The following is a 27,128-nucleotide window of genomic DNA, read 5'->3' on the forward strand; positions in this document are numbered from 1 at the left end:
ACTTCCCTTCTCCCCACAGAAAACTCCAGTTTAGTAACCATTTATAAATATAGTTCAACATTTCTTTAAACATATAAAGCTATGTTTCTTTCACTTCTCTGAACTGGCTGCAACATCTGCCTCATTAATATTGAGTTAGACAAAATATCACATTCATTTTTTAAAATCAATAGCTTCACGGGTGGGCACCTGGGTGGCTCAGTCGGTTAAGCATCCAGTTCTTGGTTTTGGTTCAGGTCCTGATCTCACAGTTCTTGGGCTCAAGCCCCACATTAGGCTCTGCACTGACAGCACACAGCCTGCTTGGGATTCTCTTTCCCCTTCTCTCTGCACCTCCCCTGCTCACTCTCTAAGTAAATAAATAAACATTAAAAAAAACCCAACAGCTTCACACAATTATTTTTGTAATTTGTTATTATGAAACTATGTATGTCTCAGGATAGGAAAATAGAAGGTGTTTTATTTTACAATTTGTTAGCATTACATAAAAATCTAACTTAATATCTCTATTTATGTTCTTGTTCCAGGACAAACAAATGTTAGGAACAGGCCTAACTGCCCACTATGTATTAAACTTTATACCAGGCCTCAAGGACAGAGTATACCCATACAACATGGGTCCTGACCTCATGGAACTTACCATTTGCTATGGACCAAACAGTACCCCTACCACCCCAAAGTCAAATGTTGAAGCCCTAACCCCTAATGTGGCTATATTTGGAGATAGGGTCTTTAGGAAATAATTAAGATTAAATGAGATCATAAGTGTGGGGCCCTAATCTAAAAGGACTAGTGGCTTTATAAGCAGGGAAAAAAAATCTTTCTCATACACACATACCCTTCCCCCCTCCCACTCCCCTCCAAAAGGCCATGTGAGCACACAGCAAAAAGCATTATCTACAAGCCAGAAAGAGAGCCCTCTCCAGAAACTGATGCTGCTGGCACCTAGATCTTAGACATCTGGCCTCCAGAACTAAGAAAATACATTTCTGTCATTTAAGTCACCAAGCCTGTGGTGTTTTGTTATGGCAGCCCAAGCAGACTAACAGATCATCCAGTGGGAAAAGACAGACAACTAATTCTTTACAACTGCTGTAAAAGCTATAAAGGAAAAGTACAGGGTTTAATGAAAGTACATTCTGGGAAATCCAACTTAGTCTAGGGACAGCAAGGTAAGGGTGAGGTCAGAAAAGCCTTTCATAAGGAAGTGAGATAAAAGTAGACATTTGACGGAAAGTAGGAGCTAGCAAGGTAAATATGAAAGAGCATTCCAGGTCCAGGGAACATACTGTGCAAAACATGAAGACAAAGACAGGAACCAGATTGTGTATATAGTCTTATGGACCATGTCAAGACTTTCAGGTATCATCTTAAGAGTAACAAAAAATTCACTAAGCAAGTTCACATAAACATCTAATAATCAAATCTGCACTTTAAAAAGCTTTTTTTCCGGCTATTGTGTAATAGATGGGTGATAGACTGGTGATAGACAAAGAAAGACTAGTTAGGAAGTTATAGCAGTAGTAGAGCCAAGAGATTACAATGGCTTGGACTATATGGACATACCAGTGGTAGTAGAAAGAAGTAGAGGAAATTAAGAGATATTTGAGGTATAATAGAAAGGAGTTATAGGTATAAGGAAGAGGAAGGTAACAAGAATAACAAAGTTTTCTATCAGGAAGTGGTACCATTTAGTAAGCTAGAGAATATGAGAGGAGCAGGTTTTTGTGAAAGGCAATGACTTCAGTTTTATAAATGCTAAAGTTGAGATATTTCTGTGATATCCAAGTAGATTATAGTGAATTGGTAGTTGTGAGGTCTAGAGATAAAAATGTGAGGATGATTAGCATAACAACAGCAATTCTAAAAATAACAGTAACAAAATGGGCTCTCAAAAATTTTCAATTTTCAAGTCCTATGTCCACATACTCACAGGTCACTGACAAACCATATCTATTTTTTAACAACAAAATGGGTCCTGCTAGGAAATTAGTGATGACTATTTTTCCATCCCTGCCAAACTCTGCCAATTCCTGCCTTCCCACTAGAGAGATAGTGTACCTATGTGAAATCAATTCCTATAGAAGCCCAATTTTTAAAAAGGTTGGGGGGGGGCAGCGCCTGGGTGGCTCAGTCAGTTAAGCATTCGACTTCAGCTCAGGTCATGATCTTGTAGTCTGTGAGTTCGAGCCCCGCACTGGGCTTTGTGCTGACAGCTCAGAGCCTGGAGCCTGCTTCAGATTCTGTGTCTTCCCTTCTCTCTGCCCCTCCCATGCTCATGCTCTGTCTCCGTTTCTTAATAACAAATAAATGTTAAAAAAATTTTTTTTTAAAAAGACTACAAAGTGTAGCACAAAGCTATCGCTCTGGCCTTCAACATGCTTAAAGCTACAAAAATTTCCTGATTTTCAAAGTTCACAGAGAAACCATAGCCCTATAGCAGGCACCACAGATACAACACAAAGGGTTTACTATGTGTAGCAGGTGGTATCTCTTTTTAGAACATTCTCCAGAAGCATTTATCCAGGCAAATACCATCAAGTTGCATCAGAGTGGGAAAGTACATAATACTGTTTCACATGTCAGTTTCACAGGGGCAAAGTGAGACACATCATATCCTTGAGCCCCAGGAACTCCTCCCTGCTCGCTGCCTATCATTGCACACACTTGGCATTCACTTTCATCCAATATCCGATGTCTAAGTCCACTGCCCAAATGAGTAAGCCAACAATGCAAAAAGATAACTATCCCCAAGGACTCTAAGAATAAAGGTCACCAATATCAACACACACACTATGACAGGTGCTTCAGCTACCTCTTTACTCCTATAGTCCATTCTTCACCTCCACTGAACTAACTGCTCATAGCCTCAAAGAAATAAAGCAATGACATTTCAAGAAATATAAGGAAAATTACTTTAAGTTGTAGTGGGTATTAGAAAAGTTTTACTTTCTGGGTAACTAGAGACATAAACACTATTTACACTGAACTCCTAAAGTGTAGGGTCTAATTATTACCAGTGCTGAAATTCACAAACAAACAAACAAAAACCTATTTGAAAGGAAGTGCCAAAGGAGGCCCCCCTCACAGAACTGGGGAAGGGAAGCCATTCAGTGCTGGTCCAATTGAGGAAAAGCAAAATATAATACTCCCATAGCTTGGAAAACAAAAATAACTTTAGAACTTCATTTTCTCAATTCTTTTTCCACAGATATGTCTACTTTTTTTTAATGTTTATTTTTTAAAGTTTATTTATTTTGACAGGGAAAGAGAAAAAGCAAATGTGGGGGAGGGGAAGAGAGACAGAAAGTGAGTGAGGGAGAGAAAATCTCAAGCAGACTCCACACTGATGGTGCAGAGCCCAACACAGGGCTCAAACCCGCAAACCATGAGATCATGACCTGAGATGAAATCAAAAGTCAGATGCTTAACCTACTGAGCCACCCAGGCGCACCTATTTATTTATTTTTAAGAGAGAGAGAGATTGTGAGCAGGAGAGGAGCAGAGAGAGAGGGAGACAGAATGTAAAGCAGGCTCATCACCATCAACACAAAGCCAGATCTAGGGCTCAATCTCACGAATCCATGAGATCACAACCTGAGCTGAAATCAAGAGTTGGGCACTTAACCAACTGAGCCACCCAGGTGCCCCTGTATACTTTCAACAAGATTATCAGCTCCTCTAGGTCTGATAGGAATTAGGTCTGATAGGTCTGATATTCTAGACTAGATTTTTTAATGCGCTGAAAAATATCAAGGTGGGCTTAAATATGAAATAGCTTTCTAAAAATGAAAATGATTTTTATTTCAGAGAGCTACACCTAAAATAAATGGTATGAACCAGGCCAAGAGAACTTACATAACCAACTTGCCCCAACAAAGCCCCTTATCATTGAAGGCCTGGATTTTCTCCTTCCCCATATTGAAATTTAGTTGTTCTCTTCCCTTAAGTGACCAAAGCCAGTCATGAATATCCTGTGGCTTTTCTAAGGTACACTATTGTTCATTTAACTTGGTTTGGGATCTTTCTAATATCAAAAAAACAAAACAAAACAAAACAAATCTACAGGCCCTAAATATCATTTAGGCCAAGTCACCAAACTGAGGCTTAATACCTAACCTAATTGCTCTTATAACCTCTCCCAGAAATGTAGTCTTTATCGGCCAAGAATTTTCTGGTCAGCACCAATAAGGGTAATCTGTCACATGTGCCCTCCCCATCCCTCACGGGAATATGAGATAATCCACCGACTTAAACACTTTCATCCCCAAAGGTAGGTGACCTCACCTCAAATAAATAACACTTTTTTCTGTTTATAACTTCCTTGTCCTGCCTTTAAAAACCTTTCCCTTTCTATATCCCTCTGGAGCTTTCCTCTACTTGTTAGGTGGGATGCTGTCTGACTCATCGATCATTTAATAAAGCCCATTACATCTTCCAATTTACTAGGTAGAATTTTGGGGTTTTAAGACTAATTTGTTTTTCTGAAGAATTTACAGCTTCTAACAGGTAATTATGACCTGCTAATAATAAAAACAGTAATAAACTACTGGGTTGTTTTGGTTTTTTTTTTTTTTCAAAGTTTACTAATAATAGGCATTGCACTAACTTCTATAATGAAGAGCTGAGGGCTTAATTGCAGGCACTATGCCATATACTTTACATGCATAATCTTTTACAGATAAACTGAGGTAACCAAGGCTACTGGGGATAAACTGTCAAAGCTCCTAAGGCCAGTATTTCCATATGTACCTAGATGTTTCTTCCATTTTTGCCTATTCAAAAACACCCTGGCAATTGTTCCTTCCTCTCTCACACATCAACTTTTCCTTCTCTACTGGATAATTTCATTGACATACAAACATAATGTAATATCACCCATCTACATTTTTAAAAGAGGGCAAAAAAGCTCCATGACCTTTTCCAGCTATCATCTGATTTCTATAATCTTCTTTTCACCAAATCTCTTTGAAATAATATTACTCACTACTCCTCCCCCAAAATATCAGAAAAGGAGCAAGAATAATTAAATGAAACTCTATATACCTTTCACTTAAATTTGTTTTCTCTCCCTACTCCTCTTCCTCTCTCTCTGCACACATATGCACACAATTACTTTTGGTTAATTAGCTGAACCACTTGAAAGTCATTTGTAAACACCAGAACACCTCCTCTCTCAAATACTTCATCTACAATTAATACCTAGCCTAACAAGGGAGAACCACCACACGACCATCATACTAAGGAACTTTAACACACGAAAGAAGGAAGGAAGGAAGGAAGGAAGGAAGGAAGGAAGGAAGGAAGGAAGGAAGGAAGGAAGGAAGGAAGGAAGGAAGGAAGGAAGGAAGGAAGGGAGGGAGGGAAGAAAGTAAGTTTAACACTGACACAACATTATTGAATAAAAGTCCACATTCAAGTGTCCTCAATTGTCCCAATAGTGTCCTTCAACTATTTTTTAAAATCCAGCATCAAACCAAGAATCAAGCATTGCATCTATTCACCAAGTCTCTTTTGTCTCCAATAATCTAGAATACATCCTTAGTCTTTTTTTTTTCAATCTTTTACAACTTCAACATTTTTGAGTCCAGGCCAGTAGTTTCTACAGATTGCCCCCTCAGTTAGGACTTCTCTGCTTCTTCCTATATTAGACTGAAGTTAAATATTTTTAACCCAAATATTACATAGATAATACTATCTCCCACTCTCTCTTGAACCCATTTGAATCAAGCTCTATACCCACTGCTGACCAATACTGCTCACTAAAGGTCACCAATAGGGAAGGTCCTATTACTAAATCCAAAGGTCAATTCTTAAGTGTTCATCTTACATAACCTGTCAGCAGCTTTTGGCATACTTTCTTCTTGTGGCTTTGGAAACACCACTCTTTTCTGGTTTTCCTCCAACCTTACTGGCTGCTCCTTTCCAGTTTTCTTTACTGATGGATTATTCTCACTCCCTGACCAGTAAATATTCAAGTGTCCCAGGGCTCAGTCCTTCTATCTGTTCTTTCTAGACTCACTCACTCACCATGTCAGTGCTGCTCAAACTAGCTGTGGTGAAGGACCAGGTGAAAATTTTAATCCATCGCAAACCACTATAAAATGCAATAGATATGAAATAACAAAAATGATCAAATGCTTGAAGGTTAAAACAATATCACTTGCTTATTCTAAATTTTTGTAGTTAATTCACAGCAAATTGGTAACAGTTCTATAACCATCCACCAGTCAGCTGACCACATTTGAGTAGCATTTAAGGAGTTTATCATCCAATCTCATAACTTTGAATATCTTTTATATGTTGTCAATCTGCAAATATGTATCTCCAAATTAGATTTCATACCTTGATCCCCCAGTTCATATATACAATTGTCTTATCAACACCCTTTCTTGGATGTCAATCAAGCACCAAAGTCCTGATTCTTTCAACTCCCACTTCTGCTCCTCCCAAGAACAGTAAAAGAAAACACCCCTGCTCCTCTCACATATTCCCCATCTTGCTCAGTAAATGGCAACCATATTCATCTAGCTATGCAGCCCTAAAATCTTGTAGTCACCACAAATTCTTCTTTCATATACTAAAATTAACTGTCAACAAATATTGTCAGTTTCAAAACACATCCAGAACCTAACCATTTCTTACTACCTCAGCTGCTGCCACCCTGTCTAAGCTACCATGATCTTGACTGATTTTTCTAACTTCATGTACTTCCCTGCTTTCTCACTTCCCTGCTTCTCTAACTTCATGTACTTTCCTACTTTCTCACTCCCATTCTCCCCACACTCTGAGTATGAAGTGACTTCATTAACACCTAAGAAAACTATTCAGTAGGGAAAGAAAAGTTGGAAATGGAGCTGGTACAACAGCTATCCACATTCTGAGGAATGAAATCAAATCCTTACCTTACACCACATATAAAAATTAATAATGACTCAAAGACCAAAAGTAAGAGCTAAAGCCATAAAACTTTTTTTTTAATGTTTTTATTTATTTTTGAGGGGGTTGCCCAGAGAGGGGAGGACAGAGGATCTGAAGTGGGCTCTGTGCTGACAGCAGTAAGCCCGATGCAGGGCTCAAACTCACAAACCATTAGATCATGACCTGAGCTGAATGTGGACACTCAACAGGCTCAGCCACCCCAGCGCCCCTAAAACCATAAAACTCTTAAAAGGAAATAGAGGTAAATCATCACAACATTGTTCCGTTTTCTTAGATTCTGTATTTGCCTATTTGGCCTTTTTTTTTTTTTTTTTCAAGTAACCTCTACACCCAATGTGGGGCTTGAAGTCAACATTGAGATCAAGAGTTGCATGCTCAACTGAGCCAGCCAGGCACCCCCCATTTGGCATTTATTAATCATAGAGCCAAACTAACAGCCAAACTTGTTTATATCTCCCCTGCAATCCAGTTTTTGTGAATACGCAAAAATCCTCTTACAAACCTTCTGACCAAACCTGAGTCCATACTCCCAAGCCAATTTATCAAACTCACACATCAAGCCAGTATTTCCCCTGCCCTGTATCACTCAGGGCCAAGTACCAGATCACTAAAAATCACCCCTACAGTCCAGAACCCACCACTGTTATTCAAAATAGCCAGTCATAAGGGGGCTACCCTGCCTGCCCTTGCCTTATCTGTAGAAACCCCAATAAAAGCTCTGGTTTAGGCTTTTCCCTTGCTCCTTTCTGTCTCCTAACCAAATCTGGTGCTTTCTTCATGTGGCCTGCATGGCCTGCCATGCTCCTTTCTCCTGGAGAAACTGTAAGTAGTAAGTTCTTCTTTCAATAGCATTACTCTCTCTCTGTGTCATTACTTAGTTACCTTTATGTATTAAGGCCCAGGAAAAAATCAGACCTTAATTAGTCAATGGTTTATTAGATAATGATAACAAAAGTACAACCAAATAAAAAGCAAATAAACTGGACTTCATCAAAATTACATATTTCAGTGCATCAGAGGTCACTATCAAGAAAGTAAAACAACTGAGCCTAGGTGGCCCAGTCAGTTAAGCGTCTGACTCCTGATATTGGCTCAGGTCATGATCTTGCGGTCATGAGATTGAGCCCATGTCAGGCTCCACACTAAGTGTGGAGTATGCTTAAGTCTTTTTCTCCCTTTGCCCCTCTTCCCTGCTTGCACTCTCTCTCTCTCTCAAAATAAATAAACTTAAAAATAGGAATAAGTTCAACTAAGGAGGTAAAAGACCTGTACACTGAAAAAGAAAACTACAAAACATTTCTGAAAGAAATTAAAGAAAACATAAATAAATGGAAAAATATCCTATGTTCACACACTGGAAGACAATATTGGTCAATCTGATAATATTACCCAAGTTGATCTATAGATTCAATACAATCCCTATCAAAATCCTAATGATGTTTTTGCAGAAATAGAGAAACTCTTCTGTCATTCTCATGGAATCACAAGCAGCCCTAAATAATCAAGACAATCTTGAAGAACAAAGTTAGTTCTTTGATACCACACTTCCTGATTCAAAACTTACTACAAATCTATAGAAATCAAAAGTGTGGTACTAGTATAAGTATAGACATTTAGACCAATGGAATAGAGAGCCCCAAAATAAATGCTCGTATATATGGTCAAATATACAAAATATATTTACTACAACGGAGTAAAGACAGTCTTTTTAACATATCATTCTGGGAAAACTAGATACTCATATGCAAAAGAATGAAGTTAGATACTTACCTTATACCATAAACAAAAAGTAACTCAAAATAGATCAAAGACCTAAACATAAGAGCTAGAACTATAAAATTCTTAGAAGAAAATACCTGGAGGAAATCTTTAGGACACTAGATCTGGCAATGATTTCTTGGATATGACACCAAAAGCACAGACAACAACAACAACAAAAATAAATCAATTCATTTCATGAAAATTAGCATCTTTTATGTGTGCATCAAGGACACTATCAAGGGAGTGGAAAATGCAACCCAAAGAATGGGAGAAAATATATGCGAATCATGTATCTGGTAAAAGTTTAATATCCAGAACATATAAAGAATTCCAACAACTAAGCACTCAGAATAAATCACCCAATTCAAAAATGGGCAAAGAAATTTATTTCTCCAAAGAAGGTTTACAAATGACCAATGAGCACGTGAAAAGATGCTCAGTATCACTAGTAATTATGAAAATGCAAAGTAAAACCACAATGAAATACCACTTCACACTCATTAAGATGATTATTATTTTAAAAATGGAAAATAACAAGTGTTGGCTAGGATGTGGAGAAATTGGAACCCTCATGTATTGCTGGTTGGAATGTAAAATGATGCAGCTGCTGTGGAAAGCAGTATGGTAGTTGTTCAGAAAGTTAAACAGAGAATTACCATATGACCCAGAATTTCCCCTTCCTTTTTTTTTTTTTAAGTTTATTTATTTATTTTGAGAGACAGAGACAGCAAGAGTGAGGAAGCAGAGAGAGAGAATTCCAAGCAGGCTCCACACTCACAAAACTCTGAGATCATGACCTGAGGCAGAACCAAGAGTGCGACACTTAACTGACTGAGCCACCCAGGCACCCCCAGAAAACTCCCTTTCTTGGTATCTACCTGAAATAGAAGTGAAAGCAGAGCCTCAAACAAATACCTGTATACCCATGTTCACAGCATTATTTGCAATAGCCAAATAGTGGAAGCAACCCAAATGTTCAGCAACAGATAATGGATAAAGAAAATGTGATACATACATACTATGCAATATTATTTAGCCTTGAAAAGGAACAAAGTACTGACACAAACTCAAACATGGATGAGACTTTAAAAAATTATGCTAAGTGAAAGAAGCCAGACATAAGAGGCCACATATTATATAATTCCACTTACATGGAATGCTCAGAATAGGAAAATCTATTAAGATAGAAAGTAGATTAGTGGTTACCAGGGACTAGGGGGAATGCAGAATGAGGAATGAATGCTAGCAAGTAGGGGTTTTTCTTTTGGGGTGATAAAGATGTCTGAATTAAAATAGTGGTAATTCCTGTAAAACCTTGTGAATACACTAAAAACCAGTGAACTGTATACTCTTAAATGGTGATTATATGACATGTGGATTATACCCCAGTAAAGCAAATTTCCATTTTAAAAAAGAAAAAACAAAAACCTAGGGCAGATCACATCTTTCTCTGATTAAAATTATCCACCCTCTTTCTGTCCCAATCAGCTGAAAATACAAAATCTTTTCTGTAGCCTACAAGTGCTACAAAATCCAGCCTCTGCCTCATATTCTCTATGCCCCACCACCATCATCAGTCCCAATACCACTGTTCACTAACCAACAGCCACCTTGGCCTCTTGCTGTCCTCCAACATGGCAAGCATGTTCCCACCTCAGAACCTTGGCACATGCGTATCCTCTACATGGACTACTCTTGCCCAAGACACATCAGCATCACTCATTCTATACTCTTTCTGTTCTCTGCTCAAATGTCACCTTAATGAGAATATTCCTAGACAACACAATTTAAAATTTCAATCCCTGCTCCAGGGATTGAAGTAGAAACTTTGCTTAAACCCTACTTTATCTCCAGTATCTAGAATAGTGCCTGCACATAGTAAGAACTTAATAAATATGATGGATGGATGAATTTAAACAAATGAACAAATGAATAGAGGCAAAAAAAAAAATACACACACACACACACACACACACACTAACTTGTTTTACAAGGAAACACTTAGTCAAGGGCATTGGCAAGACTCAAGCCCAGGTTGGCCTCTCAAACCCAAGCTCTTCATTTCTAAGCTATACTTCTACTTCCCAATGTAGAGACACTGGAGGGATTACTTGTTAGATGGAAGAGTATTTTGTAGAATGCCAAGATATCACATATATCTAAAAATCCATTTTTTAGTTCCTATTCACTTTAATGCAACGATCATATTACACAAAAAAGCATAATGAGTCATAGCCTCCAAAATTACTGAATTTCATTTATTCTATATTGCTCAGCTACTTTCAAAATTACGCTTATTGAATGAACCTGACTCTCAAAAGGCAAGACACCAGACTAGATGCAACCTCCAAATCTCTCTGTACCTATAAAGTATATTATAGAGAAAATGCCAAAGGAAATGAGGCTTTATACCTGCAATGGGCATACAGTAGCATCTGCTCTTGCAAGAGCCATTATGGAACAGAGACAAACAGGGATATAAATACAACAGTTCCTTCTCCTTCTAACCAAACCAAGACTCATAAGATAATTAGAATAACTTTTTTTAATGTTTACTTATTTATTTTGAGAGAGAGGGAGAGGCCAAGGGACAGAGAGAGGGAAAAAGAGAATCCCAAGCAGGCGCTACACTGTCAGCACAGAGCCCAATGCAGGGTTCAATCTCACCAACCGTGAGATCATGACCTGAGCCAAAAATCAAGAGTTGAACACTTAACTGACTGAGCCACCCAGGCGCCCAATAACTTTTTAAAAAGTAATCTCCACACCCAACATGGGGCTCAAATTCACAACCCCAAGATCAAGAGTTGCATGCTCTACCAATTGAGCCAGTCAGGCATCCCAAGACAATTATAGTAATTTTTAAAACTTCCAGATTCAGCTACAAGGACAAGAAATAATGGGACAAATGGCTAAGTCACTTGTTTTATTAACATCAGTTTCTCCACACTTACTACAAACTTTTAAGTATTCATTAAACTTACTCAAACATCTTATGTTTTGTGGTTTTTACCTTCCTGGCTTCTCTACTGCAAATGCTAAGCCATCCTTTGCTTCCTACTGCATACTTCCTACAAAGACTTAACCAGCTCTGTGCAAAAGAGGTACCATGGAGCTTCAATTATTTGGGGAGATAACGAAGCACAGAGATGAGGTAAGCCAACTGCCTCATTTTATAAGTGAGACAATTCAGGCTCAGAAATTATAGTTCCTGTGGAAACCACACATAACTTATTAGTGGCAAAGCATAGATTAGTATCCAGGATTTCTGGCTTCCTTCCAGAATGAAACTTTTCTACTCCTCCAATACTAAAGATAAAAAAACTATTGTTTAGGGGCGCCTGGGTGGCGCAGTCGGTTAAGCGTCCGACTTCAACCAGGTCACGATCTCGCGGTCCGTGAGTTCGAGCCCCGCGTCAGGCTCTGGGCTGATGGCTCGGAGCCTGGAGCCTGTTTCCGATTCTGTGTCTCCCTCTCTCTCTGCCCCTCCCCCGTTCATGCTCTGTATCTCTCTGTCCCAAAAATAAATAAACGTTGAAAAAAAAAATTTTTTTTAAATAAAAAATAAAAAAAAAATAAAAAAATAAAAAAAACTATTGTTTGCATTAAGGTACCTCTGACTTACTTAAAAATAAATCCTCAAAATAGAAGGATGTAGGGGTGCCTGGGTGGCTCAGTCGGTTAAGTGCCAACTTTGGCTCAGGTCATGATCTCACAGTTTGTGAGTTCAAGCCCCACATCAGGCTCTGTGCTGACAGCTCAGAGCCTGTAGCCTGCTTCGGATTCTGTGTCTCCCTCTCTCTCTGCTCCTTCCCCACTTGTGCTCTCTCTCTGTCTCTCAAAAATAAATAAACATTAAAATTTTTTTTTAAAAATAGTAGGATGTAGCTAATTGAATCTTATAGCCTCAAAACTTAGATCAGTGCCCAACACATAGTAGGTATTAGTGTGCATTTACTGCATGGTCAATTGTTTAAATGTGAGTTACTTTATTAAAAAGTATTTCTGATTCTTTTTTTTTTAATGTTTATTCTTGAGAGAGGGAGAGACAGAGCGTGAGCTGGGTAGGGGCAGAGAGAGAGAGAGAGAGAGAGAGAGAGAGAGAATCTGAAGTAGGCTCCAGACTCTGAGCTGTCAGCACAGAGCCCAATGCGGGGCTCAAACTCACGAACTGTGAGATCATGACCTAAGCCAAAATTCAACGCTCAACCAACTGAGCCACCCAGGCACCCCAAAAGTATTTCTGATTCTGGTCAATTAAATATTTTAAGGCAGTTATAATAAGCCTAACTTGAGATACCACTAAAATGACCAAGATATTCCTTGAATTTAAAACTAAAATGACCCAAAATTCCTCCAATTTCAAATAAAAAACATTTTCCCAGGATACCCTTCCTTCTCCTCTTTGTCCTCCTCAGCAAACTCCATTCATTGGAGGCATACACTCCTAGAAGCTACCTGCCTCAGGCCCTGATTCATTTCACCTAATCTTTAGCAAAGAGCAAATCACAGAGAACTTACAAATAAGAGGAATCAAAAGAAAAAATGCCAGAAATAGTAGAATAGTGACCAAGTACAGGGTTGGCTCAGTCTGTAGAGCATGCGACTCTTAATCTCAGGTTGTGAGTTGGAGCCCCACATTGGGTGTAGAGATTACTTAAAACTAAAATCTTAAAAAAAAAAAAAAAAAGGACGAGTGACAAAGTACAAATATTTGCTGAACATGATGTTGAAAAGCCACTCCTTTTTAGTTATGTTATACTTACCCGGTAGATCACTCCATTAAGAGCCCTGATAGCACCATTCCTCAGTTTTTAGAAGACTCCGGATACTTGAAAGCGTGGAATTGAGATTCCATTTAGGTAGAACTAAATTTAAATAAAGGAATGTGGCTCCTAAATAATAAAAGTGTATCCAAATTTATAATTTTTATTTTTTTAATGTTTATTTATTTTTGAGAGAGCACAAGTGGGGGAAGGGTAATAGAGAGGGGGACAGAGGATCTGAAGCGGGCTCCGTGCTGATAGCAGTGAGCTCAATGTGGGGCTCAAACTCACAAACCATGAGATCATAACCCAAGCGAAAGTGGGACACTCAACCAAGTCACCCAGGTGCCCCAAAGTGTATCCAAATTTAACCCAATAGATTTACAGGAATTCTAAAGCTGGGGTGCCTGGGTGGCTCAGTTGGTTAAGTGTTTGACTTGGTTTTGGCTCAGGTCATGATCTCATGATTTGTGGATTCGAGCCCCACATCTGCTGTCAGTGCAGAGCCTGCTTGGGATTCTCTGTATCCTCCTCTCTCTGACTCACTGTCTCTCTCTCTCTCTTTCTCTCTCTCTCTCTCTCTCTTCCTGTCTCTCTCTCAAAATAAATGAGTAACCTTTAAAAAAAAAAAAAAGAAGAATTCTAACACTAATACACCTTAGAAAATTGTAAGAAATGGAGCACCTGGGTGGCACAGTCAGTTAAGCTCTTGATTTTGGCTCGAGTCATGGTCTCACAATTCATGAGCTCAAGCCCCACATTGGGCTCCACACTGGCAGTGCAGAGTGTGCTTCAGATTTTCTCTCTCCCTCTCTCTCTCTGGCCCTTCCCAGCTCATTCTCACTCTCTCTCTCAAAATAAACATTTTTTAAAAAGAGAATATTGTAAGAAACGAAGCACTAACACATGTATTAAATGATCCTTCCAATAACTATAAGAAAAGAGAAAAACAAAGGTCATGACCTTCATTTTATAGATAAGACAACTAAGGTTTAGGAAATAAAGTGATTTGTCTACATTTACAAAGCTGATTAAGTGACAAAGCTAAGACCAAAGTGTAAGGGTTTCCTACTCCTAAGTTGAGATTCTTCTTGTCAAATCACAGTGAGCTTTCATAAAGCAGACAAAGGGGCTTTATAAACAAAAATCTCACAGGACAACTAATTACTAAGGCATTTTTATACAACTAAATCCTAAAATGACAGTAACAGAAAGAATTACATTGTGTTTCATACATTTACAAAAAATGCATAAGATGTATAAAGTACACTTAATAAATAAATATGAATACTGTTGTGTCCTTCTCCTTATATGCTCTATATGGAAAAGTTTCAAGGCCACTATTTAATCATAGCACTATTTCCTAAGAGTTTCCCAAATCTTAGCAAAATCATGGTGGGTGTGGATTGCAGGTACATAAGAATACAGCTTTCCTGGGCCCCAATATGGAGATTCTGATTCAAATAAGTTCAGAATCTGTTCGGAACTTTAACAAGCATTCTAGCAAACTGGTGCAGCCACTCTGGAGAACAGTATGGAGGTTCCTCAAAAAGTTAAAAATAGAACCACCCTATAATCCAGCAATTGCACTACCAGATATTTACCCAAAGGATACAGATTTGAAGGGGTACTTGCACCCCAATGTTTATAGCAGCATTATCAACAACTGCCAAACTATGGAGAGAGCCCAAATGTCCATCAATAGATAAATGCATAAAGAAGATGTGATATATGGGACGCCTGGGTGGCTCAGTCACTTAAGCATCGGACTCTAGATTTCAGCTCAGGTCATAATCTCATGGTTCGTGAGTTTGAGCCCCACATCAGGCCCTGCAACTGACACACAGAGCTTGCTTGGGATTCTCTCTCTGCCTCTCCTCCCCTCAAAATAAATAAATGAACGTTAAAAAAAATAAGAAGATGGGGGCACCTGGGTGGCTCAGTCAGTTAAGCATTTGAGTCTTGGTTTTAGATCAGGTCATGATCTCACAGTTAATGGGTTCCAGCCCCACATCAGGGTCTACACTGACAGCACAGGGTCTGCTTGAGATTCTCTCTCCCTCTCTCTCTCTACCCCTCCTTTGTTCGTGTGCTCTCTCTCTCTCAAAATAAACTCCAAAACAAAAAGATATTATACATATACAATGGAGTATTACTCTGCCATCAAAAATAAAATCTTGCCATTTGCAACAACGTGGATGGAGCTAGAGTGTATTATGCTAAGCAAAACAAGTCAGAGAAAGACAAATACCACATGATTTTACTCCTATGAGGAATTTAAGAAGCAAAACAGATAAACATATGGGAAGGGGGAATAAAGAGAGGGAAACAAGCCATGAGAAACTCTTTAGAAATAGAGAACTGAGGGTTGATGGAGGGATGTGGGTGGGGAATGGGTTAGATGAGTGATGGGTATTAAGGAGGGCACTTGTTATAATGAGCACTGGGTATTGTATGTAAGTGATGAATCACTGAATTCTACTCCTAAAACCAATATTGCACAGTATGTTAACTAACTAGAATTTAAATAAATACTTGCGGTGGGGGGAAGAATTTTAAGAAGTATTCTAGGGGCGCCTGGGTGGCGCAGTCGGTTAAGCGTCCGACTTCAGCCAGGTCACGATCTTGCGGTCCGTGAGTTCGAACCCCGCGTCGGGCTCTGGGCTGATGGCTCAGAGCCTGGAGCCTGTTTCCGATTCTGTGTCTCCCTCTCTCTCTGCCCCTCCCCCGTTCATGCTCTGTCTCTCTCTGTCCCCCAAAAAATAAATAAACGTTGAAAAAAAAAATTAAAAAAAAAAAAAAGAAGTATTCTAGATGATTCTGACTAGCCAGATTTGCAGTACTGCCCCAATAGAATTCTCAGAGAAAAAGCAAGCCAAGAAAATACAAAGCAATTAAGGTCCAGGGACAAAGATTTTCACCAATTTCCCTGGTCCTAAAGCCAGAATAGAACAAACAGGTGAAAGAAAACCTTATTCCTACCCTGAATCCAAACTTAGCTGCTGCCCTTACCCCCAACTGTCAAAAAAGTTGGCCTGTCCCTAGTCCCATGTTATGAGACAGATATAGATGCTAAGAGTTTCAACCTGAATGTTCTCGAAAAGCTTGAGTCTGTTAAAAACAACAACAACAAAATGGTAAATCCCAAAACACAAGTATAAAACTGTGATGGGTACTTAAGTAGCAGCTTTTTCCCAAATACTAGGCAAAAACTGAGACAGAGGAGAGGATTTGGGGTGAGAAGGGATGGGGGGAAAGGGGAGGTTCTGACCTAGCAAGAAAAGTTAGTTGGCCCCCAGCTTCCCTGACAGAGAAGAGTCCACAAGGAAAACACACACACACACACACACACACACACACACACACACACACGAGTGAGATTCCTCCAAATAATACTTAGAACAGTCCCCAGAAAGGATTCCTAAGCAGGTGTTCATAATCATAATAATCATCAACTTACAAGCTGCCTCTTCTTGGAAGGCTCAACTCCTTCTGAAAAACAAAGCACAAACACAAGTTAGAAATAAGGACACCTCTAAGTCCTACAGGTCTGCATTAAATGTCCTACAGCATTATCTTAATAATGGCAAAAACTAAATATTTCCAAATGATAATTTCTTCCCTTATCTTCTAAATTCAGTGACTAGTCTTCTAAATAAAGACTAGTCAGGTTAACTACCACCTCTTTATTTTTCCTTCCCAAAGTAACGTCTCACAGAGTACTTGTAGCATTTTCCCCACTAGATGGAACCATCTCACCAGTGGAGATTATTCCAGATATTCACTGGGCCAGCCATTAACTGTCGATGAATTGGAAAGGATTCACCTATCATTAAGAGTCAGAGATATGAAGGAATGATATGGAATTTTTCTTTAATTAAGAAACATTTTAGATAAAAAAGTACAAAAAATTATATAACAAAGAGATGACTATACTCACCACTGGCTTGAGAACAGTTGGGTCCCTGTGACTTGCTTTCAAAATTTATTAGGTCTCACTCCCCTAAGTCCCCACTTAACTATTCTGAATATTTTATCTTTGCCATATGTCTTTATATTTTCTTACATATATATTCATAAATAATTAGTATTGTTTTATATGTTTTTAAATTATATATTTAAAAATCTGCTGCGGGGCGCCTGGGTGGCGCAGTCGGTTAAGCGTCCGACTTCAGCCAGGTCACGATCTCACGGTCCAGGAGTTCGAGCCCCGCGTCAGGCTCTGGGCTGATGGCTCAGAGCCTGGAGCCTGTTTCCGATTCTGTGTCTCCCTCTCTCTCTGCCCCTCCCCCGTTCATGCTCTGTCTCTCTCTGTCCCAAAAATAAATAAAAAAAAAAAAAGTTGAAAAAAAAAAAAATCTGCTGACTTGAACATCATAACTGGGAGATTCACCCATGTGGATATTTTTCACTTTCACACATTACTTCACTCTATAAATTTATTTTGTCACTTATTTATAATATTTATTTATCCATTCTTCAGGAAACAAAATTAATTTTCTTTGCATGTTTTTCTTCTCCATCAGAACAATGCTCCTATAAATAGCCTGTCCTTGTTTCCTCATGCACATTATAAAAAGTTTCTTGAAGTATATAGATGTGGAACTGCTAAGTCATAAAGTACCAAAACTTACTACCAAAAATGATTATACCAATTTATCCTCCCCCTCTAACAATTCCCAGACCTATCTCCCAAATTCCTGACACTTCCAATCAGTTGCCTACTCAACACCTCAAATCCAACATGTCCCAAACTGAGCTCATTTTTTCCACAAAAACTGATTCCAACCACAGCCTTTCCCCATCTTAGATGATGGTATTTCTATTCTTCTGGTTGTTTAAGCCCAAACCCTAACCATCTGGACTCCTGTTTTTCACATACACATCACATCCATCAGGAATTCTTAATAGCTCTAGCTTTAAAATATATATCCAGAATACAACGAGTTTTCAGATATATCTCCACAGACATACAAACTTAGAATCTCTTGGGGCGCCTGGGTGGCGCAGTCGGTTAAGCGTCCGACTTCAGCCAGGTCACGATCTCCCGGTCCGGGAGTTCAAGCCCCGCGTCGGGCTCTGGGCTGATGGCTCAGAGCCTGGAGCCTGTTTCCGATTCTGTGTCTCCCTCTCTCTCTGCCCCTCCCCCGTTCATGCTCTGTCTCTCTCTGTCCCAAAAATAAATACACGTTGAAAAAAAAAAAAATTAAAAAAAAAAAAAAAACTTAGAATCTCTTAAAAACCTTGGATTTAGTCCTGTTTTAGATATTGGAATGGGGGGTGGGTATTAAAGTAAACAGCATAGGGGCACCTGGGTGGCTCAGTCAGTTAAACATCCGACTTCAGCTCAGGTCATGATCTGACAGTTTGTGGGTTCAAGTCCCGCATCAGGCTCTGTGCTGACAGCTTAACAGCCTGGAGCCTGCTTCGGATTCTGTGTCTCCCTCTCTCTCTGCCCCTCCCCTACTTGCGCTCTGTCTCTCTGTCTCTCAAAAATAAATAAAAATGTTAAAAAAATAAGATAAACAGCATATACTTGTTATATTATGTAACAATATAGAACACTCTCAAAAAAGACCGGGCAGCAACAAAACATACTAAATACATTAAAATTTCTGCAACAAAATATATGATAGCTATGATAAGTGTGTGAAAACTTCATCTAAAGAGTCTCAGTTCAATTTTGTCACCTGAAGAGTTAAAGTCAGGAAAAAACCTCTAGGTTTCTGCTATTGCCAATCTAAGCTACTATGGTTTCTCCCTGGCCTTTCAATCATCTCCTAACTGGTACTCCATTCCTGCTTCTACCCTTACTCTATAGTCTATTTTCAATGTAGGGTAGGGTATTTTCAATGTAGGGTAGTTAGGTCAGGGCACCTGGGTGGCTCAGTTGGTTAGGCATCTGACTCTTTTATTTTTTTTTTTTCTGAGAGAGCAAGAGCGAGCAAGTGAGCGAGGGGCAGAGACAGAAGGAAAGAGAATCCTACAAGAAGCAGAGAGAGGAGGGAGAGAAAATCCCTTGCAGGCTCCACACTGTCAGTTGTCAGTTCAGAGCCCAAAGTCGGGCTTGAGCTCACCGGAAGATGGGCTCAAATTTACCTGATGCAGGGCTCAAATTCATGAACCCTGGGATCATGACCTGAACCAAAGTGGGATGCTTAACTGACTGAGCCACCCAGGTGTCCCAGCATCTGACTTTTGATTTCGGTTCAGGTCATGATCTCACGGTTCGTGAGATGGAGACCCCACCTCAGTCTCTGCTGACATGGAGCCTGCTTGGGATCCTCTCTCTCCCTGCCCCTCCCCTGCTTACACTCTCGCACTGTCCCTCAAAACAAATAAATAAACTTAAATACATATATACATACATACATACATGTCAGACCATAACACTCCTGCTCAAAACCCTCAAATGGCTCCCCAATTTACTCAAGAGTAAAAATCAAAATCCACATAAGACCTAGAAGTGACCCGCCACCCCTCCCCAGTATCTCTCTCCCTTACACTTTGATCCAGACATACAGGACTCTATTATCCATTAAAAACATCAGGCATTCCTCTACCTTAAGGTCTTACTCTAAACCACACATTCTGCCTATAATGCTCCTCTTTCCCCCAAATATTTCTTTGACTAATTCCCTAACAGCCTTCAAAAATCTTGGTTCAAGTTTACCTGAGTATGAAACCTACTACCCTGATAGCCCTACATAGTATTACCACTTACTTTACACCCCATCACCCTCTTACTCTGCTATAACTTTTTAATTTATCACCAATACACTTTCAATACATTTATCACTCCTAACATGCTATGTAATTTACTTATTATGTTTATTGCTTATTTTTCTATCCTCCCCCGACTAGAATCTAAGCTTCATGAAAGCAAGGATCCTAGTATGTTTTATTTACTAATGCATCTCAATGACTTAGTACAGTAATTGGCATATAGCAGATGCTCAAAAAATAATTGTTGAACACATACTCTCCAATACTTGGTGTTTTTAGACTTTTTAGTTTTACTAATTTAATGGCTGTGATGATAGTATGGTTTTTAATTTTTTAATTTTTTTAAAACCTACAATCTTGAGATCAAGAGTCACATGTTCCACTGACTCAGCCAGCCAGGCAACCCTGATCATAATATGGTTTTAACTGGCATTTCCTATAATTATGGGTAAAATTAAGCAATGTTTTATATGTTTATCAACCACTAGGGTTATCTCAACTGTGAGCTAGCTATTTATACCCTGGCCCATTTTTCTATTAGGTTTTCTGTCTTTTTTCTTACTGAATTATAGGATATATTCTGGATAGTAATTATTTGTAAGTTAAATTCATTGTAAATGTTTTCTCAGTCTTATTTTTTTACTTCTATTTTTAATGGAGTCACCAAAAGATTTAATTTTTATGTAATCAAGTTTATCAATCTTTCCTTATCTTTTTTTTGTATGCAAGAACTGCATCTCTGACAAAAGACACATGAATATATTTACTTAGAATTTTCTTCTAAAAGATTTATAGGTTTGCTTTTCACATGAAGTTTGTTAATATACCTGGAACTTATTTTTACATATGAAAGAAGATAGAAATCCTATTTCATTTTTTTCTAAACATATGACTGATTATCTCAGGTCATTTGTTAAATGATGTTGCAATGTCAGTTTTGTCATATATTAAGTTTTCATAAATGCAGGACTGTCTTTCTTGACTATATTCTGTTCCACTGTACTATCAGCCTCTGTGCCATACCATACTGTTTAATTGGTATAGCTTGACAATAAATTTTAATACTTGTAAGGCAAGTCCACTCACATTGTTATTATTCTTAAAAGCTATGGGAGGTAATCTTGGGGCTTTGTTCTTCCATATAAATGTTAGAGTCAACTTGTAGATAAAAACTTTGACACTGCACTCAATTGAGAGTTGATCTGGGGAAAACGGATATACAATACAGACAACTACTATATAAGAACATAGTATACCTATCTATTTATCTCCTTTTTTTTAATGTTATTTATTTTGAGAGAGAGCGAGTGACTAGGAGATGGGCAGAGAGAGAGAAGGAGACAGAGAATCCCAAGCAGGCTCTGTGCTGTCAGTGCAGAATGTGACATGAGACTCGATTCACAAACCATGAGATCATGACCTAAGCCAAAATCAAGAGTTGGACGCTTAATTGACTAAGCCACCCAGGAGCCCCTATTTAGGTTTCCTTTAATATGTTTTAATAATGTTTGATAATTTGTCAAGTAAGGATTATACAAATATTTTTGTTAGATTTATTTCTAAGTACCTTATATTTTCTTGTTGCCATTACAGCCTATTTTTTAAAAATCTCATTTACTAGGGTTCTTGGGTGGCTCAGTTGGTTAAATGTCTGACTCTTGATCTCAGCTCAGGTCATGATCTCACAGTTCATGAGATCGAGCCCCACATCAGGATTTGCACTGACAGTGCTAAGCCTGCTTGGGATTCTCTCTCTCTCTCTCTCTCTCTCTCTGGCCCTCCCCTACCCACACTTCCTCTCCCTCTCTCCAAAATAAACTTAAAAAAAATCATCTCATTTACCAAGAGTTGTATTTCATCACACTAGTAACACCATTTTCCTCCAGGTATGGTATGAAAATTTTCAAACATAGAAAACAGAATAAAGACCTGTACATCAAACATTCATATACCTACAACCCAGATTGTTAATATTTTGCAGTACAGGCATGCCTTGTTTTATGGCACCTTGCTTTCTTGCTCTTCATAGATATTGCTTTTTCCTTTTTTTTTTCCCCAACAAATTGAAGGTTTGTGGCAATCCTGCATCAAGCAAGTATATGAGCACCACTTTTCCAACAGCATTTGCTTACTTCATGTGTTTCTCTCACACTTTGGTAATTCTCACAAAATTCCAAACTTTTACGTTGTTATTATATTTGCTATGGTGATCTGTGATCAGCAATCTTTGAAGTTACTATTGTAATTGTTTTCGATACCACAAACCTTCCCCATAGAAGATGGCAAACTTAACTGATAAATGTTATGTGTGTTCCAACTGCTCCCCTGACTGGCTGTTCCCCTCAGCTCTCTTTCTCTCCTCCAGCCTCCCTACAATATTGAAATTAGGCCAGTTAATAACCCCACAATGGCCTCTATGTGTTCAAATGAAAGAAAGAGCTACACTTCTCTTGCTTTAAATCAAAAGGTAGAAATGATTAAAGTTAGTGAGGATGGCATTTCACAAGTCAAAATAGGCCAAAGACTGGCCTCCTGCACCAAACAGCCAAGTTGTGAATGCAAAGAAAAAAAAGACTTGAAGGAAACTTAAAATGCCAATCCAGTGAACACATGAATGCTAAAAAAGCAGAACAGCCTTATTGCTGATATGAAGAAAGTTTGAGTGGTCTGGATAGAAGATCCAAATTTTATTTCCAGTTTTCCATCATGGATTAGATTTGCCTGCTCCAGAACTTCTTAGGAAAGGAACAAGTATGGGGGTGCCTGGGTGGCTCAGTCAGTTGAGTGTCCGACTTCAGCTCAGGTCACGATCTCATGGTTTGTGAGTTTGAGCCCCATATTGCAGAGCCCACTTTGGAACCTTTGTCTCCCTCTCTTTCTGCCCCTCCCCCTACTTACATGTGCACACACTCACATGCTTTCTCTCTCAAAAAATATAGGTAAACATTAAAAAAAAAAAGAAACAAGTATGAATCTTTTTATAGAAAACTTCTTTCACTCAGCATGTGGATGAATTTAGAAATAAAGCCACATGTTGCATATAACAGTAACAATATCCAATCATATGAATATACCACAGTTTATTTATCTTTTCTCCTACTAATGGACATTTGGGTTATTTCCAGTTTTGAGCTATTAACATTCCTGTACAAGTCTTTTAATAGGTCTATGTTTCATCTGTCTTGGGTAAATACCTTAACAGAAGAGTAGAAATGCTGCGTTATAGGATAGGTGTATATTTAGTCATATAAGAAACTACCAGATCTCTTTCTGAAGTGATTGTAACAAGTTACACTCCCATTAACAATGTAGGAGAATTTTAATTGCTCCACCTTCTAGCTAATATAGTAATAATAATAACTAATAATACAAGAATAGCTCTACATTTGCCCCAAGAATTCTAATTGCTCCACATTCATGCCAATATATGCTATCATTTTAAATTTTAGCAGTTCTAGTAACTGTGCAGTCGTATCCTACTGTTTTAATTTGCATTTTCAAGATGACTAATGATGTTGAGCATCTATCTTTTCATGTGCTTATTAGCCATCAGTACATATTCTTTTATGAAGTATCTAAAATATTTTGCCCCTTTTATAATTGAGCTATCTTTTCATTACTGAGTTGTAAAGAATTCTTCATATATTCTAGACACAAGTCCTTTATTAGTTGTTTGATGAATATTTTCCCCCAGTCTGTGGCTTGCCTAACTGAAGTCATCAGTGGTATCTTTGGATGAGCACAAAGTTTTTAATTTTGATGGTCAATATTTTTTTGTGGTTAATGCTTTCAGTATCTTGCCTATGAAAACTTTGCCTATGCCAAGAAGACAAATATATTTTCCTGTATTTTATATCTAGATGCTTTATGGTTTTTAGCCTGTATGTTTAGGTCTATGGTCCATTTTGAATTAATTTGGGGGTATTATACAAGACAGGGTTATGGTTCACTCTTTTCCCATATAGATATCCACTTATTCCAGCACCATTTATTAAAAACTCCATCTTTTCCCCAATAGATTGCTTTGGCACCTTTGATGACAATCAAATTAAAATAGAATGGGCTATTTGGGGGCTCTCTACTGTACTCTACTGATCTGTTTTTTTCATCCTATGCCAGCTATACTTTCTTGATTCTGCAGCTTTGTATTAAGTATCGAAGTCAGATCATGTACAGTCCTTTAACTTTGTTCTTCAAGAATGCTTTGGATATTCTAAACTGCTTGCATTTCCACAAAAATGTTAGAATAAAATTAATTTGTACAAAAATGTCTGCTGTGATTACAGTCCAATTTGGAAGAACTGAGATCTTAATATTGAGTCTTCCAGGGCGCCTGGGTGGCTCAGTGGGTTAAGCGTCCGACTTCAGCTCAGGTCACGATCTCACAGTTCATGGGTTTGAGCCCCACATCAGGCTCTGTGCTGACAGCTCAGAGCCTGGAGCCTGCCTCGGATTCCGTGTCTCCTTCTCTCTCTGCCCTTCCCCTGCTCCCTCACTCTTGTTCTCTCTCTCTCTCAAAAATAAACATTAAAAAAAATTATAAAAAATTTTAAAAAATATTGAGTCTTCCAACGCATGAACATAAAATTTCTCCACTTACTTACATCTACTTTAATTATTCTAAGCAATGTTTTGTACTTTTCAGCAAAAAGGTCTTCTTTTTCTAAACTTATTCCTAAGTCGATATGTTGAGGCTATTGCAAATAAAATTTTTATTTCATTTTCTAATTGCTTGCTTCTAGTATAGGAACGCAATCAATTTTTATATATTTACTGTTGTATTCTACAACTTTGCTAAATTCATTATTAGTTGTAACTACTGTTTTGTAGATTCCTTAGGATTTCTCTGTATAAACAATCATGTTCTCTATGAATAAGAGAGTTTTACTTCTTTCCACTTTCTTTTTTTTTTTTAATGTTTATTTTTGAGAGAGAGACAGAGTGCAAGCAGGGGAGGGGCAGAGAGAGAGGGAGACGCAGAATCTGAAGCAGGCTCCAGGCTCCAAGCTGTCAGCACAGAGCCCAACACGGAGCTCAGACTCACTGACTGCAAGATCATGACCTGAGCCAAAGTCAGACACTTAACCAAATGAGGCACCCAGGCACCCCTCATTCCACTTGATATAACTGTCTGTGGTAGATATCCTTGCCATGTTCCTCATCTGATCAAAGGGGGAAGGAGTTCAATATTTTACCACTAAATATAAAGTTAACTGTAGGTTTTTCATAGATAATTTTTATCAAATTGATGAAGTCTCCTTCTACTCCTAATTTGCTTAAAGTTTTTATCATGAATGAGTATTGATTTTGTCAACATATACTGAAATGACCACAGGGTTTTTCTCCTCTATTCTGTTAATGTGATGAATTACAGTGATTGATTTTCTAATGCAGACCTTCCTCCTCAACTTACTATGGGGTTATGTCCCAATAAACCCATCATAAGTTGAAAATGTTATAAGCCAAAATTGCACTTAATACATCTAACCTGCTGAACATCACAGCTCAGCCTACCTTAAATGTACTCAGAACACTTATATTAGCCTACCGGTGGGCAAAATCATCTAACATAAAGTCTATTTCATAATCAAGTGTTGCCTATCTCATGTAATATATTAAATACTGTACTGAAAGTGAATGGTTGTATGAGTACAGAATGGCTGTAGGTGTATCAGTGGCATGGTTGACTGGGAGCTGTGGCTCGCTGTTGTTGCCCAGCACCACAGGAGAGTATCGTACTACATTATTACTAGCCCAGGAAAGTAAAAAAAAATCTCAAAATTCAACATATAGTTTCTACCAAATGTTCATCATTTTCACACCATCATAAAGTGGAAAACTTGAAGCCAAACCAGAAGTTGGGGACTGTCCATAATGGACTGTCCATTTCTAGGTATAACCCAACTTTGTTAGATTATCTTTGCTAATATTTTTTTAATGATTTTTGCACCTATGTTCATAAGGGATAATGGTCTCCAGATTTTATTATAATGCTTTTGTCAGATTTTGGTATCACAATTATACTAGCCTTCTAAAATTGTCTGAGAAGAGTTCCTGCCTCTATTTTCTGAAAGAGTTTGTGTAAGATTGGTGTTACTTCTTTTTTTTTTTTTTTAAGTTTATTCATTTTTGAGAAACAAAGAGAGACAGACCATGAGCGGGAGAAGGGCAGAGAGAAAGGGAGACACAGAATCCAAAGCAGGCTCCAGGCTCGGAGTTGCCAACTCAGAGCCCAATGCAGGGCTCAAACTCACGTACTGTGAGATCATGACCTGAGCCGAAGTCGGACCAACTGAGACACCCAGGCTCCCCTCTTCCTTAGTGATTATATAGTTTTCGTTAATAAAATCATCTAGGTCTGGAGGCTTTTATTAAGGATTTTGCCTCTATGTTAATAAGTAAGACTAACCTACATACTTTCTGTTCTCAAACTGTCCTTGTCAGTTTGGGCATCATAATCCTCATAAAATGCAGTTAGGGAACTGTGTCCTCTTTTTCTTCATTCTGAATCAATCCATATAAAACTGGGAATACCATTCTTTGAACTTACATGACAATTCTGGCTTCCTGAATAGTTTAAATAGGTAACATTAGGTGGGTTATATTTCAGGGCAAAAATAATAAAAATTCTACAAAATGCCAGGGCGCCTGGGTGGCTCAGTCAGTTAAGCATCTGGCTTCGGCTCAGGTTATGATCTCATGGTTCATGGGTTTGAACCCCGCATTGGGCTCTGTGCTGACAGCTCAGAGCCTGGAGCCTGCTTCAGATTCTGTCTCCCTCTCTCTCTGCTTCTCCCCAGCTCGTACTCTGTCTCTCTCTCTTAAAAATAAATATTTAAAAAAATTTTTTTTAATTTCTACAAAATGCCTATGTGCCCCTCTCTGAATCCATATTTTTTTTTTATTTTATTTTTTTTTTTGAGGGAGAGAGAG

The 27,128-nt window shown here is 38.4% G+C and overlaps 1 protein-coding gene across 6 annotated transcripts in view; it reads right to left on the reverse strand.

The window, feature by feature from the left end:
• MAST2 (microtubule associated serine/threonine kinase 2) overlaps positions 1-27,128 on the reverse strand; it is a 233,255-nt gene that overhangs the window by 121,735 nt on the left and 84,392 nt on the right. For all 6 annotated transcript variants that reach the window (XM_047082573.1, XM_047082574.1, XM_047082572.1 and 3 more), the window contains exon 4: positions 16,930-16,961. In XM_047082573.1, the coding sequence (XP_046938529.1) occupies positions 16,930-16,961 (32 nt within the window). The remainder of the gene's footprint in view (positions 1-16,929; positions 16,962-27,128) is intronic.

Source organism: Lynx rufus, unplaced genomic scaffold (genome assembly GCF_022079265.1).
Source record: "Lynx rufus isolate CCGP_SWC_20201006 ecotype Redwood Valley unplaced genomic scaffold, mLynRuf1.p SCAF_2, whole genome shotgun sequence".
Classification (NCBI taxonomy): Eukaryota; Metazoa; Chordata; class Mammalia; order Carnivora; family Felidae; genus Lynx; species Lynx rufus.